This window comes from Coturnix japonica, chromosome 34 (assembly GCF_054131305.1).
Source record: "Coturnix japonica strain WE chromosome 34, WE-NBRP24, whole genome shotgun sequence".
Classification (NCBI taxonomy): Eukaryota; Metazoa; Chordata; class Aves; order Galliformes; family Phasianidae; genus Coturnix; species Coturnix japonica.
Window position 1 is genome coordinate 3761670 of NC_140696.1, and position 17552 is coordinate 3779221.

At 43.7% G+C, this 17552-nt stretch overlaps 1 protein-coding gene across 18 annotated transcripts in view; it reads left to right on the top strand.

Moving 5' to 3' along the window:
- The window catches only part of ARHGEF12 (Rho guanine nucleotide exchange factor 12), a 59761-nt gene that overhangs the window by 16447 nt on the left and 25762 nt on the right, over nucleotides 1–17552 (top strand). For 9 of the 18 annotated variants that reach the window (XM_015884042.3, XM_085526089.1, XM_085526096.1 and 6 more), the window contains exons 2-12: nucleotides 3665–3688; nucleotides 4237–4325; nucleotides 5831–5887; nucleotides 12212–12310; nucleotides 12781–12830; nucleotides 13527–13584; nucleotides 14142–14320; nucleotides 14865–14942; nucleotides 15557–15676; nucleotides 16161–16295; nucleotides 17232–17303. In XM_015884042.3, coding sequence (XP_015739528.2) covers nucleotides 3665–3688; nucleotides 4237–4325; nucleotides 5831–5887; nucleotides 12212–12310; nucleotides 12781–12830; nucleotides 13527–13584; nucleotides 14142–14320; nucleotides 14865–14942; nucleotides 15557–15676; nucleotides 16161–16295; nucleotides 17232–17303 — 961 coding nt within the window. Of the gene's footprint in view, nucleotides 1–1267; nucleotides 1417–3664; nucleotides 3689–4236; nucleotides 4326–5830; nucleotides 5888–12211; nucleotides 12311–12780; nucleotides 12831–13526; nucleotides 13585–14141; nucleotides 14321–14864; nucleotides 14943–15556; nucleotides 15677–16160; nucleotides 16296–17231; nucleotides 17304–17552 lie in introns of those variants that run through there. The other 9 variants (XM_085526091.1, XM_085526093.1, XM_085526097.1 and 6 more) reach the window with 3 other exon arrangements.

The following is a 17552-nucleotide window of genomic DNA, read 5'->3' on the forward strand; positions in this document are numbered from 1 at the left end:
CTAAAGCTAATAATGCCACAAACGGTTCTTCCATGACTCATTGCGTCAGCTGTGGTTGCTGCCTTAGACAACTACAAAAATAACATGGAAACTTTTATTGCCCAGCTCAGTTTCGCCTCCTGGTGCACTTGCTGCAAGTTCCTGGGATCTGTGTGTTGCTCCCAGGAATCCACACCATTTGGTGCCCTCCTTCATCTGACTGCTTCTCCATCCACACCTTGCACTGCAAGCTGTTGTCATCAGTCTGTACTTGGGGTTTTATTTGAGGGGGAAAATCTCGGTGGTTTTCTGAGCTTGTGTGCTGTGCTGTGGGGAAGAGATGACACTGCTCTTTAAGTGGGTCAGTGCTGGGGCCATTGGGCTCCATGTTGGATTAGTGCAGCCTGCGGAGGGCTGTGTGCTTGCAGCTGCAGTCTGTGGGCAGCATGATGAGCTGGAAGGCTTCTGTCTGTGTTTTTTCTTGGTTGCTAATAGTAGCCCACTTGCTGCATCTGTGTCCCTCTTGACCCGCCTGTCATTTGTTATCTCATCAGTTCATTTTACTCATCTGCTGTCCTGTACAGAACACATCTACCCCGTTTTGTTGTGGCAGAAGACTGCCTTTAGCTTTATATTAAGGTCACATTGGTACTGCTTTTGTTCAAGTCATGTCTGCAGTCTCCCATAATACTTAACAGTGCCATGGTGGCTGTGCCTAGCTGCAAACTGGAGAGTTGCACAGACTATTTGTTTCTCACTGCTTTCAAGTGCCGTGCAAATGCCAATGCAAAATGAGTGAACCTCTAATTGTTTCTCTTTCCTGTTGTGTTCAGAGTAGTTGGGTGATTTTGCTGCTTTTCCCCTAATCTGGAGTTCTCAGTGACAAGCAGTGCCTTATTTAAATGAATCTAATAATGCAATGAAGAAGCTTCTGTTGCGACTGTTCATCTCCTAATTAAAGATGAGTTCTGTCAAGCAAGCAGTTTTTGGCTGCTCTCTTTTGTGTGGGTTTCACAATATTTCTTACTCATCTCGGCACAAGTTGTAGTAATTTATAATTCCACCATGGAACACGCACAGGCCTCGAAATTTCAGTGATGTGAGCAGTGAAGTGCACGGAACTGCCTTGAATCTAAATATATTTTTAGTTTGTTCGCTTCTGGAAATAGAAGTTAATTAAAATCTTGTAATATTTCAGAATGGGAGGAACAGGAGAAAAAAAAAGAAAGCCAGCAGCCCCAACATGGTTATCGGAGTGCTGTGCTATTTATGGTCAGATATATTTTCAACCTCCAGGGCTGGAATGGAATGCTTTGTGCTGCTGGAGCTGGGCAGCTTTCCTCGCTCGGGTGTGTTTGGACACATAGATCTTCAAACTATCTTTTTCTGCAAGGAAGCATGCAGGCATGGCTCCAGCACTGAATCGAGCATCCATGTGTGAGTTGTAATGTAGTGTTACTCGTTCTTGGTATGCATTTCTCACTTGGTTTTCCAGTAAATAGGTTTCATCAACGCAGCGTGACTAACAGGGCATACTTCGAGTAATTTGATGCATTTGAGTTACTGAAATTATTTGACCCGGTACTTTAGAGCCAGAATGTGACTTGGGCTTTTAATTGTTCCTGGTATTTGGGAGGAGAGAGTGGAGCAACTCGTTTGAAAATGTGCTGATGTTCATCAGCTATCAAGACAAAATGTCTGCAGGCTTTTATCGTGGAACCCGAGCGTGCCAACAACGATGGGAGGCTGAGCCTCCAGCTGCAAACCGCACCCTGACGTTTATTTCACGTGGTGCTGAGTGAAGTGACACAACGAAGCAGGTTCGGTGCTGCTTTAGGATTTAATATGAGGCCGGAGCTCCTGCGGCCTACTCAGGCCTGCGGCCTACTCAGGCCTGAAGCCTGCAGGCCCCGCGGCCTACCCGGCCTTCGTCTCTCCAGGCCCCGCGGCCTGCTCGGCCCTTGGCTCCCCAGGCCCGCGGCCTACCAGGCCCTCCCCTCCGGCCTGCCCACCTCCCTCCGGCTCCGGCCTTTCCGTGCAGCTCCGCCCCGCAGCGAGCTGTGGGCAGGACGGGGAGGGCTGGAGATCTGCTTGCAGGGTCGGCATTGCTGAGGGCTGCAACCTTAAAAGAGCGTTTGAATCCCCCTCCGAACTCAGATCGAAAGAAATGCCGAAGATCTGCATGCCGTTCTATAAAAATAAAAGCCGTCAGCGTTTTTGTTAGAAATAATTAGTGCCAACAGCTTACATGCGTTAAGCAGAAACATCATGACTTCTAGACCTCAAAAATCCCCTGTTTGTGCTTCTGCTTGAGCACATAGTAAATAACTCGGAGCTGTTTGGGAAACAGTGCAGCAGTGAAGCTGGTTTGGTTTTGTTTGTCAACAGCTCCTTTTGCTTTAGGAGCTGAAGCTCTGGGCTTCTTGCACACTTGGTAGGTGTGGAGACTGCAGAATAAGCAGCGTTGGGTCCCAGCTGGGTTGTCCCAGGATATGGCTGCTGTTGGGTCTGCTGTGTGTGGTTGTTCCCTGTCCCAGGCAGACAGCGTTGTTGGTGTCGCTGTAGGGTCACTCACCTGGTGTGTCACCAGGTGCTCATTTCAGTGCTGTGCACTGTATTCGCTATATTCAGTGTGTGCTTGGACTCAAGCTGCCTGGTCTTAGGGCTGTACACGCAGTTAGCTGAAGTGAAGGATTAAGTTGGGTGCTTCCACTGTGTGTCCAGTTATGTTTTCCAGGTAACTGGGAGGCTGTTAGTTCTGAGGCTGCTGTTTCTGGTTGTGCAACTCAGTGTATCACAGAACCTGGGTGGTGTACATGGAGGAGAAAGGAGCTGCAAACAGGAGCATTTGGGGCAGCCTTCCTGCCTGTGCTCAGGGGATCTCTGTGGGAATGCTGCAAAGTGAGTAGGGAGCTGAAACTCATGAAAGGTATTGAGAAAAGCAGAGTAGAGGTTGGTGCTTTAAGCTGGGTGGCAAAATCCTGGCTCAGTCATCTGGTTCTGGTAATTTAAGGAGAAAAATATATCCAGGTTTTGTAGGTCCTGCTTGTTTCGTTGCATAACACACATACACTTGTGGCTGCTTTTGTGTCTGAACTGTTGCATATGTTGTCTGCATCCCAGAAGTATCATCTGGGGTAGTTACTGTATTTCCAGCTTAACTTTACACTGTTGTCTCAAATTTAACAATTTCATGAATATAATTAAGAGATCTTGTTAGGGAACCCCTGCAACAAGCTGCAGGATTGCTGGGCTTCATGGAACCCGCATGGGAGGGAGCTAATGGAAGTGCTATATCTATAAGAGAATTTACAATGACAGCCTGGACCTTCTTCAAATGCTGGATAATCAGTCAGTCAGCAGGCTGGGAAATTGAGCTATGTTAATTTTCACTGATGGAATTAGTTGTTATAAGGGGAAGGTGATCCATGAGCTGCTTTGCTAATGGGAAAGATAGACCTACTGGATTTGACAGCATGAATTCTGTTCTGTGTTCTGTTGGAAACCTTGACAATTTCTTGCCTAGATGGGCCAATAATTTGCTGAAGTGGAAGAGATCAGTTATTCTCTTCTGAATGCATTGCAAGACTGTAGGATAACTTTGTATTTAAGCATAAGCATTAATATCAAGCATAATACTGAGAATCTAAAACAGCTCATTAAACTTGTTGTTTCTCCTTTTCAGGTTTCCTCTCAAAAAACCTACAAGGTAAGTTGCTGCCATTTGGCTGCTTATCTCCATTGCACGTTATAACACAGTATGACTAAAGGAGGAATGCTTTTAAAGAAATGCATGCAAACGTGGAACTACCCAGTACTGATGAGATGCAGATTAATAGTTAGATCAGGATAGAGTGCTAAAAACTTGATGTACTCCAAGTGCATGTTGCAGTGTTACCTTTTGCTCTGCATGCTGGATGGTCATTGGAGGTGGGCAGGGAAAGCAACGCTGCTGGTGCACGATATGCAGGCACTTCTTCAGGTGGTTGGTGGTGGGCATTCCATGTCTTTAACTTCTGCTTGGATGGGCATTTAATGTTTGCTAGGAAATTTAAGATTTGGGGAGGTTTTTCAGTTCTTTGGGTGATCACTTTTCATCTTGGAGGCACTCAGGAAATAGATCTAGCAGTGAGCACAGTGTGTACCATCTCTGTAAACTCATTAGCAATCAGGGCTAGTTAAGATTATTTCCAGGGACTCCCAGGTGGAGCAGTGCTGTTGTATGCAGTAGTCAGGACTCTGCTTTGCTTGCCACAGGCACGGCAGCATTCTGAGCAGAGAGTCTCCAGCCGACAAGAAGCAGAAGGTTGAGCGCTGCAGCAGCACCCACGACTTCGATCCGACAGGTAAAGCTTTATAACTCCACCGGTAAAGATCCAGGCTTGGGTTTGGAAGGTTCTGGGGATCAGAATGAATCCAGTTTGAATATGTCAACATGTGGTTTTCAGGAGTGGTGCTGTTCTGTGCTTGCAAAGCCATTCTGAGGCACGCAGGCATTGAAATGAATACAGGCTTGCTTTTAGAGACGCTCATCGACAAAGAAGCTGTTAATTGTGTGAGAATAAACCCAGATTAGTGGTGTCAGTGAGTAATTACAACTGCTTCCTCTTTCAGGAAAGTTAGTCTGAAATTTCAGGAGGCAAACACTGTAATTAGTTGTGAGTAGTTCTTTTGGCTGTTGAGTAGAAAAAAAGCTTGAAGCGTGAGACCCTTTAAGACTCAACTAGAGCTAATATTCCTTATTGGATCTTCTGAACTGTAGTGGATTTTGAACCACCTCTGTCCTCTGTAAAATGAGTTTGTATTTTCCAACGTGATACACTTTATGATGAGCTCCTATTTTTTTAAAGGCTAAGCTGTCCTGTTTTTTAACCTCCTGAGAGGTCAGCTTGGTCAACCTGTCCAGTGCTGTCATGGAAATTAGGGTGCATGCAGGGATTTTTCCTTCCCTCTATGAAAGACTAACCCAGTGACTACTGTGTGTGTTCATAAAATGCATGACAGGCTCTTGCCTGAGCCTCCTGGCCCCATGCAATGTGCTTTTCCATGTCTGTGCATTCTGCTATTTAGTCCAGTCAATTCCCTGGGGCTTGTGGAAGAGATGAGAGCTGAATTGGAAGGCTGTAGAAGTTGCAGAATGTGTTTTTGCACTAGGAGCTGATGTTTATAAACCGTGCTGCTCGTTAATGCTTCCTGCCACTGGCTGCATCACTCCTTCCTGATGTGCACAGAATAAATTGAAATGAGCTTTTGATGTCTGTTTAAAATATATATATATATATATCGTAAAGGAAAAGAGTCTGAATTAGTGGCTGTTTTCCTTTGTCCTTGGGAATATGTAATGTAAAACTGGGGTTGGCTGAGGGAGGGCTCAGCCTATGAACCTCTTTGGTAGAAAGAATTCTTTAGAAGCAAACTTCAGGAATCTGCTAATCTTGATTTGATAAAAGTAATTCAGAATTTGGAGGGCTGTTGCCTGGCACCACTGTTAGGACGCTCGTGATCTGATCTGAGAGATGAATTCTATACTGTAGCCACCATAAAACTCCCTTCTTTTTAAAGGGTGAATCAAGAACACTGTACTGTCGTGCATAGCAGAGAACTTCCTTTATTGTGTCTCAGATTCTGTGATAAATTCTTTGTGGTGTTACCTGTGTCTTCACACTCGTATTATTCACCCCTTATTCCAAGTGTTTCACCTACGTTTTGTCCCCATCTTATTTGTGTTTTGCACGATTTAACCTAATAAATCAGTCTGTGTTTTTCATGAAGTTTTTTTTTTTTTTTTCTTCTCATGTTTGGTCTCCATATTTTCTATATCTCTCTCTCCTTCTCTCCTGCTCTCGTGCAGATAGCTCCTCCAAGAAGACAAAGTCTAGTTCGGAGGAGAGTAGATCCGAGACGTATGGTAAGCTCCAGCAGCTGCTGCAGCCTTGCACCTTTGCAGTCTGCTCCATGCTTTCTGTCTGTGCACCTGAGGCTTTTATTTATCCCTTACGTGATCCGCATGGTTGGCTCCGCAGCAAAGAGTGGGATACTGGGTTTAAATGTTGCTTCAGTGTATCAGCTTGTAGTTCTTGTAGTGGCTGGAAACTAACCCATAGGTGGCAAGCACAGGTTGTCACCCCTTCTCTCTTCCTAACTTGGTGGGGCTGCTGTTCTTGGAGACCTTGTGCCATCATGTGTTTTTTGGCACTGTATGAAGGTGGCTCAAGCTGGGCTCCACAAGGAGTGTGTGTAGATGAGCTGGTAGTTGATATTTTGCACTGTCTGTAAAGGTTCCCCTATCACTTTCTATTCAGTAATGGTCTTTAGACTGTGACACTCTTGTCCCTACCCTTATGTTAATGACCTGTTGAATTTGTGATCCCTAAAGAGATTCGCACTCGTATCTTAAAAAATGAACTGCAATAAGTTTTCACATGTTGGTGGGTGCTCTCTTGAATTCTGCCAGCTTATAAAACCATTGGGCCCTTGCTGTGCATCGTGCTTCTCATCTTGTATTTCCAGCTCTGTCTTGACTCCAGTTGTGGACTGGCTTCCTTGCCCTTCCCTTTGTTCTTCCTGGTATTTGGAATAGTTGTCCTTAATGCTTTCTGTTTCATATTTTTCTTCGCTGGTAATTGTTCTTGCTGCATAACCCGCTGTAGCCTTTGAACAAATACAGTGACTCTTGAAGTATCAGCTGTGTTATTTCACTGGAATGAAGCTACCTGGTGTTACTGTGATCCAGCTTCTTAAACTACCTGAGTAATACGTGTTGCTGTCACAGCTCTGATTGTAAGGAGCATAAAGAAATAAAAGCAAAACAAACAAAAATCCCATAGAGTTCCTTCTAAACCAACACAGGCAGGTTAGCAAAGCCATTCAGTAGCTGTGGTTTAGGGAGATGTGGTCTGTTCCTTCTGTTAATAGGAGATCTTTACACTTGGAATTTTGAATCATACATATTTCTTATTTAAAAACATAAAGTAATATGAGACAGTTGTGTTCCTCAGGGTGTGAGACTGTTCCTTGTAAACAGGTTTGAGAGTGCCTTAATTTGTTTCAGTAGAGCTGGAAGCCTGACCTGCTGCAGGTTACAGATCTGCCTCCTCTGCTCAGGAGGGGTGAACAAGGAAACAAAATACTCAGAAGGTGCCTGTTTGGGGCTGGTGTTTCTTATGAGCTTATGTTGAAGCCTTGACGAGTTCTTTCCTTTGCTGGGTCAGTGCTGGCTGGTGACAGCACAGCTGACTGCATCCTATGGCTTGAGCCTTCATAGAGTTGTGCCTGATGCTGCTTACCCATAATATACTGGAGGTGCTGTCAGACTATTCTAGTTTAATTACAGGAAACATTTGGTATGCTTAATGGAATGTATCTGTGTTTATACTTCTCCCTCAGTCTGTACAGTGTCCTGGTTTTCATGTACAGCAGAAAGAAACATGACTTCCTAACTTAAGCTTTCACTTCCCCCAAAGTTTCCTGCAGATGCTCTGTCCGTGCCCAGTATCTTTGGGAGCAGTTTCCACTCATCCTTCCTTTCCAGTGGCCTTTTCTGTGTTGGACCTCGCCCTCCCTTTTGTCTCTCCCGTCTGCTTTTCCCAGGTCCTGCGGTATGTGCAGAGAGGTTTGTTGTTTGCTTTGGAAGGGATGGAAATATTTGAAGACCTGCAAGTAGAAATACTGTACTGATATTTTTCTTGCTGTTAACTGGCTCTTTGTTGGGCAAGCCTTTGGAAAGGGGGTAATAGGAAAGTCCTGAGTGACAGCAGGAAAAGGAGGTGTGATTTCTATGTATGTGTTTGTTCTGACCTCTTGAAATTCTTAATTAAGGAGCAATAGACCAGAATTTGTTGAAATACCTGAGTTGTCTGGGAGAGAGAGTAGTTAGGTAGGGAAAATATTTTGATACACAGAAGCTGATTTATAGTCATATCAAACTTAGGGGTATTTTCTCCCATAAATCTTACCAGCTCACATCTGGGTGCTCAACAAAGCCTAGATGATGAGCAAAGAAATTGGGTATAATTTTGAGTATGCTATAATTTAGTAATTAATGCCACAGTCTTCACAGTGCTCAATACCTCTTGCTTCAAGTAGAATTCCTGTCTCTCAAACAAACTGATAATTGAAAGTAACTCTAAGGGTGAGAGGTTGGATATTACTTACCTTTCCCCATGGCTCGGTTGCTCTCCAAGGATACCTTCTTTTCATATTCAGCGTTGATCATTTTCCAGCCCAAATGGTTGACTAGGCTTTACATGCACTCATTCACTTGTTACCTTCAACTTTGGGGCAAGTTTTTTAACTCTTTGATTTTGTTTTGCTTTGAAACTCCAAATTTTTGCTCCTGTTGATGTGTTTCTAGATGGAACCATAGAGAATCTTTCCTTACTCTTCCTGTTTTGTTTCTTACCAGCCTTGAGTCTTTTTACAGCCTATTGAAAGGCCTCTTGGGAGCCCCTCATCACTGCCCATGTGGTAGCCAGAACCAGCCCTGATGAGAGCAAGGGACACTTGACCACAGGGACTGAATGCATTGTTGCTGTGGGAGCTGCCAGTCCTATGTTTAATGGTTAAAACACATCATTCCTTTCTCTTATGAAGGCTTCCATGCCTTGTTGTGTCAATGGCTTCTAGTGCCATTGCCATGAACAGCTCTATCAAGGGGCTGTGTGCTGCACTCATATCAGATGGTATAGTTTTTGCTTTGGCTTTACATGACTTCCATTGCCAAGTTAGTAGAGGAATCTGAAGAATGCTGCCGATGTGGCATTTCACATGGAGAACTTGGTAATAACTAAAATGTAGTGAAATACAGAATGTCCCCCAATGTTAAAGTTCCTGTATAAAAGCTGAAAGTTGTATTTATTTTGTGGAGCGGGTTTTCTGCAAACACTGGATGGAAATAAAGCTAATAAAGCTTCCCTACCAAAGTGAAACATTTGGACGTTCTCAAAGCCCCAAGGAGTTTGTTTTTTGTTTATCGAATGATTCATGTCCAATCTCTGTACTGAATTGCATTTTCCCATTGTGGCCTCATGCCTCTGGGGAGGTTATAGTTCAGAAGTCTCCTCCCATGCAGTGTCCCACACAGTTGGAGCAGAGCAGGAACTCCTTTTTGCTATGGGAGATGTAATTTGTGGCTCTGCTCTCTGGAGAGTTGTGTTTTCAGTAGGAGCTCCTGATTTATTTGGAACATGAAATTTTGTGTTTTATTGAATAGCTTCAAAAAGTTTAGCATCTGTTCAGATGGTAAAGGACCTCTTGACTAAGGAAGCTCATGGGCAGTTGAAATGTATCTGCCAAATCTGCCTTAAATGCTCATTTTTACCATAGTGTGCTGGTTACTTTGGGGTTGGGACTTCAGCCTTCCTGCTGCCCAGGAGATGGATTGTAAGGGGCAGTAGAGCCAGGCTGCAGTGTCCCAGAGGGCATAGTGCCACCTATTGAAGAGTTGGTCACCTTCACTTTCCCTCTAAGGCCTTTATTTTTGAGATTAATTCCTAACTGCTTTCATTTCTTGTCTCAGACCTCTCACCACAGCACACACTGAGCTGCTTTGCTGCACCCTTGGCTTGAGGTCCCAGCAACTTTCAGGAGCTGAAATATTCATGAAGAGGAAAAAGGATTTAAGGATTTATTTTTTCTTACAGAATTTTATGAATCCACTCAAAATATGAAAATCTCCTTAAATTTTTACTTAAAACGCAGTTACGTTGGCATTTCTTCATTGCAAGATGCTGTTGTGTGAAAGCAAATACAGGAATAAGATCATTATTGATTTGATTTTGATTACTGTCAGCAGTGAGTTCCATTGACCTTGTAATTTTGTTTAAGCTTCAGCTGGAAAAAGTGCAATACCACAGTAAGAACCTTCACAATGAACTGCTCGTAGTTTCTGTTCAGCACAAGTGAGAAATGAATGAAAACCCATCACCACTTGCTATTGTGGGCTCTTCATTGTTGCACCAAGCTGCCAGACTTGTCTTGAAGTGGGTGAAGTTGTTTCCAGGTAGTGCTTTCCATCTCTGTAAGGCTGCTGTGTATCTCTGTCGGGCTTGGCTTCTCAGCTGGCCTACATAAACCTCATCATAATCTATTAAACCCTGTTATATTGTCTTAGAGAAGGGCTGAGTACCTGCTTCATATCCAAAGTGAACAACTGCAGGGAAATGGCAATACTGGAATAAACTGGGTTCAAGCGAGCCTAATTAAATGATGGTCTTGGATGAAACAGAGACTTGTTCTGTGAAGCTGTTCAACATGGTTATTGCTGGGACTTAACTAATACTCTGATCAGCTTTTGTTGCATCCTCTAATGCTTTGCCTCTGCTTTAGCATCAGGTTCATTCTAGGATGAAGCTTATCAGTACACTAGATCCAGGGGTTCTTGGTTCTGGAGGAGAGAATTGTCATGGCAGAGCAGTGAGTATACAGGGCTATGCTGTGCCTTTAAGCAAGGAAAGTTCTTATGAGTCAAAAGCTTAGTTAGTGTCTTACTCATAAAACCTGTACGTCTGGCAGCAGGGTTTAAAACGAGCTGTTTTTATGAAATAGCATGTGTTCTCTTTCCCACACCCCACCCTGGGGCATCATTCTTGTGAAGTGAGACTTGAAGAAGCTTGGTCATATAGAAAAATGGGAGGTGCAAAAGGGAGAGGCAGGTTCTCTCACTTAAGCGTATGAAGAGAGTGTGAAAGGTGGTGGTTTTTCTTCCTCCTGTCTGCTTTCACCTTGCATCCATCTCCGCAGCTTGCATACACTGTGTGTAGCATCATTTGTTGCTACTTTCTGAGCAGAAGGGAAGTTATTGGGGCATGGTACTGGGACCAGATGGATGTAGAAGTGCTGCAGTGCAACCTTCTCCACCACTCCCACACTGCTTCCAAATGGGCCACGCTCCAGGAGAACAGGGCTGACTGGGTAGGCAGTGTTTCGTTTGTGACTCCTCATTTCCATTGGGAGTTGCTGCAAAGCCATGCTGGTGCAAAAACGATTTGAAACATGGATGTGACTGTGCACTCCCTTAAAATACATTCCTTACAAAATGAATCCTGCAAAAGCTGCCTTCCCAATTCCTTTTGTTCCTGCCACACCAAACGCTGCCACAATTCTGATTGTGGAGGAGAAATCCAAGTCTATCTCAAGATGTTGGTGGCAGAATTTGTTGCCTGATGTGGCTTGAGAAGCAAAGCAGGCTGCTGGAAGGAAGGGTGATGTTTAGTAGCTCTAGTGGTTTCTGCTATGTAAATAAAACAACATCCCTGAAGCATTTTGCAGAGTTCTAAAGTCGTTCTTCCAGATAAAGGCTCCATTGTGGTAGGTGCTGTGCAGATGCTCTCAGGGAAATGCTCTGCAATGAGTGTGAAGGGGCTGCTGCCTTCTCCTTTATTTTCCCCTTTCCCACATTCAGGTGTACAACTGACATATCTTGCACTTAGAGTGCTGCACCTACTGAGTACGTCTGTCTCTGCAACAGTATTTGCGTTCACACTGTAACACTATACTGAGCATTTCCAGTAAGAAAGACCATTTTCCTTTGATGTCATACAGCAAGTGGGAGGAGGAGCAGATTCAGACTTAGGAGATTTTGGCCCTGTGCATAGCTCAGAAATAGCTCAGTGAGAAGCTGGGTCTTGGTGTAGCACATATAGCAGTAACTCCTCACTGCTGCACCAATGGGTCTGTGCTCACCTGGAACAGAATTTGCCCTGAGATTTTTGCAGAAGAGCTTTTCCTGATCAGCACATCTGCATTAGTACAACCATTGGTGTTGGTGTGAGAGATTTGTGACCTGTTTGCACTTTTCTTAAGCAGCTTGTAGAAATTGTTTCTGATAGTGTACTGGACCCTGTCAGCCAATGCCATGCTTTGAAGAGCTATTGGTTCAGACAAAGAGAAATTGTGCTCATTGGTACATGCACATAGCTGCTCTTCTTCACAGGCTGCTGTTACCTCAGGTTGTGCCTGATGTGCCCAAGCTGTCTGCATCTCTGCTGTTGTGTATCTCTGTGTTGTGTAACTGAAGCAATAAGCTTGACCTGCCTTGACATTCCTATCTGTTTCTGGACTGCTGCCCTGTTTCTGTCTCTCATATATATTTCCCTCTGTTGTCTTGTACCAGTTTCTTTCTGTGCTCTGTGATTATCTAGGAGGATAAGGTTTTGGACTGATGCCTAGCTTGTGTCTCTTTGTATTTCTCTCTTTCTCTTTCTTCTGCCCTTTCCGCACCTTTCTTATGCAGGTCTTGTTCAGCGGTGTGTTGTTATCCAACGGGATGAAAATGGATTTGGGCTGACAGTCAGCGGAGACAACCCAGTCTTCGTGCAGTCTGTCAAAGAAGGTAAGCAGACATGCCACATGTGCTCACCAGAGAGCAACATAGAGGGTTTGCATGTGAAACAAAGAAACATGTGTATGAGCTGGAGGAGAAAGCTCCAAATTCTTTCCTTATGGGTGGGATGGCTGTAGCTATCACAAACTGTGGAGCATATGTGTATGGACAAGGAGCGTTGCAATGCTGGGATGCAGTGAATCACCTCCTCTCAGCATCTAGGTGCATTTGCAAACGGACTCTTAGATTTAAAAGGAAGTAAAGAGTTAGGGTGACGTGGTGGGATTGTGGCTTGATGTATCCACTGCAAAATGGAAACGGAACTTTCTTCAGTCTAGAGATTTTAGTCAGATAAAGAAAGGGGAAGCTGGGGTGGGTATGGGAAGTAGCTTCTCATGGAACTTCAGAAGTGCTTAAACCATTTCTGTTTCCTGTGACATTTATTGAAATTGGAACTAAATGGTTTCTTGCTTTTCTAGATGGAGCAGCCATGCGAGCTGGAGTGCAAACGGGTGATAGAATTATCAAGGTAAGAGCATTCAATTTGTCTGTGAAATTGATCCTTTCACTCAAATCAGCTTCTTCCCTCAAAGAAAGTCATTGATGTCTCTGCACTGATGTTTGCTTTTGCCTGTTGGGGAGAGGAATGGAGTACATTTTCCTGTTCTGGAGATGTACAGTAGCCACTGTGAGCCCACTGCTGAATGCTGGTTTTGTTATGGAGATCATTCTCATCTTGGGACTTGATGCAAGTCCAGCATCCTGCAAGGTTCAGACATCAATGTAGGCGACAGAAGTAGCAGCAGGGGAGAGGAGTAGATCTGCACCCAGAGCAGACTTATCTTTCAGTCTCTAATAGCTTAGAAATTAAATCATTAACTAATGGGACTTTGTAAGTCAGTGCTGCAAAATGATGGCTGTGTTGTTGCTGCTCCAACACGGACACGCTTGTTTGAAACCCCACTTCTATAAATTAATGAGTAAAATTAACTACCCTAACTCTTCCTCTGGTGGGTTGTTCGTCTACCTTTGGTTGGTCGTTTCCTTTGGTATATGTCTGTGGTTTTCTTTTTGCAGAGCTTACAGAATGAACAGAGAGAGAGAGGTTGTTGATCTGTTAGTGTATTGAAAGAACAAGGAATAGTGATAGGGGAAAAGCATTACTTGTCTGGAAAACTGTAACCAAACACAGTGTGCTTTCTTTCCCTCCCTCCTGTATCCCCAGGTGAATGGCACTCTCGTAACACACTCAAACCATTTGGAGGTGGTAAAGCTGATCAAGTGTAAGTAGAGGCATGTTCCTATTTTTTTTTCACTTTGCTCCTTTAAAAAGCATGAAAGGCACAATTTAAAGGACCAATGTCTAGTTCAGCTATCAAGTGACATGGACAAGGTCTAATCACGCCCTGCTGAGAGGTAAAGGTGTGTGTAAAACAGGCAATAAAGTGAAATGTGGGGTGGCTGCTTCTGCAGTTTCTCCTTTGTTTGGCATCTGAAGTTACTGCCAGACCTTGCCTGCTATCTCTCCTTGTTTTGATTTCACCTGAAATGCTGTAGCTGCTCAGGCAGCATTAAGGCAGATTGCTTTATGTTGCTTGCAGAGCACTGGCGTTTCCAAAGGAAGTGAATTCTTGGTTGGAAGAAAGTGTTAGCGGTTTTTTTCTGCCCCAGCGCAGTTTATTTTGTGGTATGAGTGTATGTGTACAGTAAATGTAACCTGGTAGACTAGAAATTACACTGCGTGCTTTCATTAAGAATGATTATCACAAAAGGGGGGAGTAAATGGCAGCCTTAGAAATCTGTAAGTATGTCTGAAATATGGCTTCTGTTCTCTCTGCAGCGGGTTCCTATGTAGCTCTCACTGTTCAGGGGCGCCCACCAGGGTCGCCCCAGATTCCCTTGGCTGATTCTGAAGTGGATCTGGCAGCATTTGGGCATATGTCTCCCATCATGACATCTCCCCATTCGCCTGGAGCATCAGGAAATGCAGAAAGGATTACTAGCCCGGTGCTTATGGGGGTAAGATTTAAAGTGTTTCTTTCCAGAGAACTAATTCAGCAGTGGAAAAAATGTAGTCATGTATTTTTATTTATTTATTCTTCAAAGGAATTTGAGCTTCTTGCACAAATAACAAATTGGAAATAGAGTATTTGCCTGGCCACCCAGTGGGCATAGAATCACGTGGGAAAAACACGGTGCGAGTGCATAGTGCAAGTACATATCTTGTCCCATCTGAGATAATGCGAGGGCAATTGAGAGGTTATTCTATTCCTAGGTTGTCTTTGAGTTATGTTACAGTTTGCATGGTGTGAGATGACATGATCATAGGATCACAGAAGGGCTGAGGTCAGACGAGACCTAAAGATCATCTGGTTCCACCCCCATGGGCAGAGCTAACTGTCTGATCCAAGCTGATCCAATACTGTAATGTCTATTAAAAATTGGATGTAAGGCATGCAGACATGTGGCAGAGAAAGGAAAGCAAATAAATGCACAAACACTTTTCTTTCTTTCTATTTTTTCCTTCTCTATAACTAACCCTTAATTCCTCCGTATTTTCTAGGAGGAGAATAATATTGTCCACAACCAGAAAGTGGAGATTCTGAGAAAGATGCTACAGAAAGAGCAGGAGCGGCTGCAGGTACTGCATTTGTTGATTGCCTTCAAGAGGGGTGGAGGAAATGGGAGGGCCTGTATTATAAGGAATGGTTGTTGATGTTTAGTAGTGTTTTCAGCATTCCTTAACGTGACTTGTGTTTTCATCTAGCTTTTCTCTATGCAGAGTTCTGACTCTAATTACTCTTATTGATCAGCTCTGCAGTTTTTAATCCTTGTCAGGGTAGGAAAAAACCCAGCAGTGGGTGCTTTAAGTGGAAACGTACATATATGTCAGTCTGGTCTAATCCTAGGACACGTGAGCATCTGTGACTCAAACGAAGTGTGAGTCATTTCTCGCTGGGAGCCACAGTTGGCACAGTGCTCCTTGGTGGTGCTGACTTACTGTGTCTTCAGCTGTATCCTCACTGCATTTGTGATTATTTCAGTAGATCTTTAGAATGCAGTTACAGTCATAGAGCATGGGACAAAGGAGAGCTATTTAAAATAGGCTTTCTTTGGCATCTACAGTGGTTGTGCAAACGTGCTGAATGTTATTTTAGGTGTGTTAGTGGAATGAAGATTAGTGGTAGGCTGTAGTTGTAAGCTCTGGTACCAAGGAGATACTGAGTAATGAAACCTCATCAAACTACTTTTCAGTCTCTTCAAGAAGAGTACAGCCGGTCTGCCAGCTCACGACTGCTCAGAGAGATACAGGAAACGAAGAAGCACATTACTCAGCTGCAGGAGCAGCTGTCCAAAGCCACAGGCTGTGCTCAGGTAACCAAATGTGTCAGGCTGCTCTGTGGTATGTTCTGGTTGAAAATTCTTGGGAACTGATGGTGTTCTGGGCAAGCAGGATTTTCTTACCATGCTCTTTGGTGCTTGTACAGGCCGATGGCACCCTCTAGAGTTGAGACGTGTGATACGCTGGCAGAAGCAATACAATGCAATGTCAGTATATGAGCTGTGCTTTAGAGTGGACTTCCACACAGTCTGTGAAGAGCTGCTTTTAAAGCAGTAAATGCAAATTACAAAATGTATTAGTTTGCCTGAAAGCGTGGCATGATTTTCTGTTATATTTTCTCATAAGACCATTGCAACCTCTTTTTGGGTACGTGGAGAAAGTTTTATGAATGGTTTATAAATAAGCTTTTATAAATGGGGTCGGCTGTCCAGGTTTTGAAACAGCTAATGTTGGAGTTCTGTCTCTTGAAATATTTTACTGGCTCAGTGCTGCTCACAGCTCACTTTATCTTTTTAGGACGGAGTTTTGTCCTCCAGGTCTGTGGCAGAATCGCTGCAGGTCAGTGAAGTGGAGGCAGAGAGTGGGGATGCTCTGAGCAAACTGGATTACAGTAGTGACAGCCCCTCTCGACCAAACAGTGATATTGCTGATGTGAGTATTGCACACCTCCATGATTTTGATTCTGTACCTCTTGGATTTGCTTTCCTTGTGCAGACTTTTAAAGTTTGTGATGTTCTGTGTGTTACAGATATGTGCTGTGTCTCAATAAGGCTATGCATGACTAGAACAGGCTTCTAAGTACTCACCAAAAACATTTCCCCGAGGATTCATACTACATTGGTTTTCCATTAGGGACTGGGAAAGAAGTAGTGTGGGTTTTGGGGATTAGATTTTCCTGGCACACTCCCTGTAACCAGACAAAGAAAGATGGATGACAACATCTTTCTCAAAACTGAGAGAGGCCAATTAGAATATCTTTTTAAGAGCATGTTAATGTTCCAATTACGGTAGCTGTGACTCAGATCCAGTCACTGGGCAAGCTGCCACGAAAGTGAGGAAGAGCCTTACTTCTACCAAATAAGCTTCAATTATTGCCAACAGTAAAAGCTCTTAGTCTGTTCTCTCCTCGGTTATCAATCTGTGCTTGTATGGTCTCCTTATTGGAGTGCCTTAACACCTAATCCTTAATTAAGTCACTGTCTGATTAGTGCAGTGGAATTGAGTCTCTGTGCTTGGGCTTTGACTTAAGTTTATTGTTTAAGTTAAGGATGTGGGAGCCAAATCTGTGTTGGAAGTGATAGGAATAGCTATACCTATACCTATAGAATGGTATTTCAAAACACTCCCCTGCCAATTCCTTACCTTCCAGCATTCCTAATGAAACTACTTCTGCACTGGGTTGTTCTGTTTTGTTGTGGGGGTTTGGTTTTTGTTGGTGCAGTTTGCCTGTTTGTACCTCAACTGGTTAACAATTCACCCCGAGAGAAAGGAAAACATTTGTCTGTTGTGGCTGAAAAACGTACCGTACTGTTCTCATTTTCCTGGATTTGCTGTTACTCACCAGAACTGAACTTCCTTTTTTCCCAGAGTCCTCGCAGTGGCCTGAAGGAGCGGGTTTATCTGGATGAGAGCCCAGAGAAGACTGAGATTCAAGATACTGTGAGTCCAAAACATAAAGAATAACAACAGCATTGCCTGTAATGGTGCCATTTTGCCTGGTTTTTACCCCTCTTTTTGGATGAAGCACCCATAAACTTCACGTTAGAAAATGAAATGCAATTAAAGTTGTGCAGGGAATGTTAATTAGCTGAATAAATGTTTATGGAGCTTAAGAACAGGCCCATTTAGAGACGAGAAATAGATAATCAGCAGTAAAACAGCTGGACCTCAAACAGCTAAAGCTGTTGT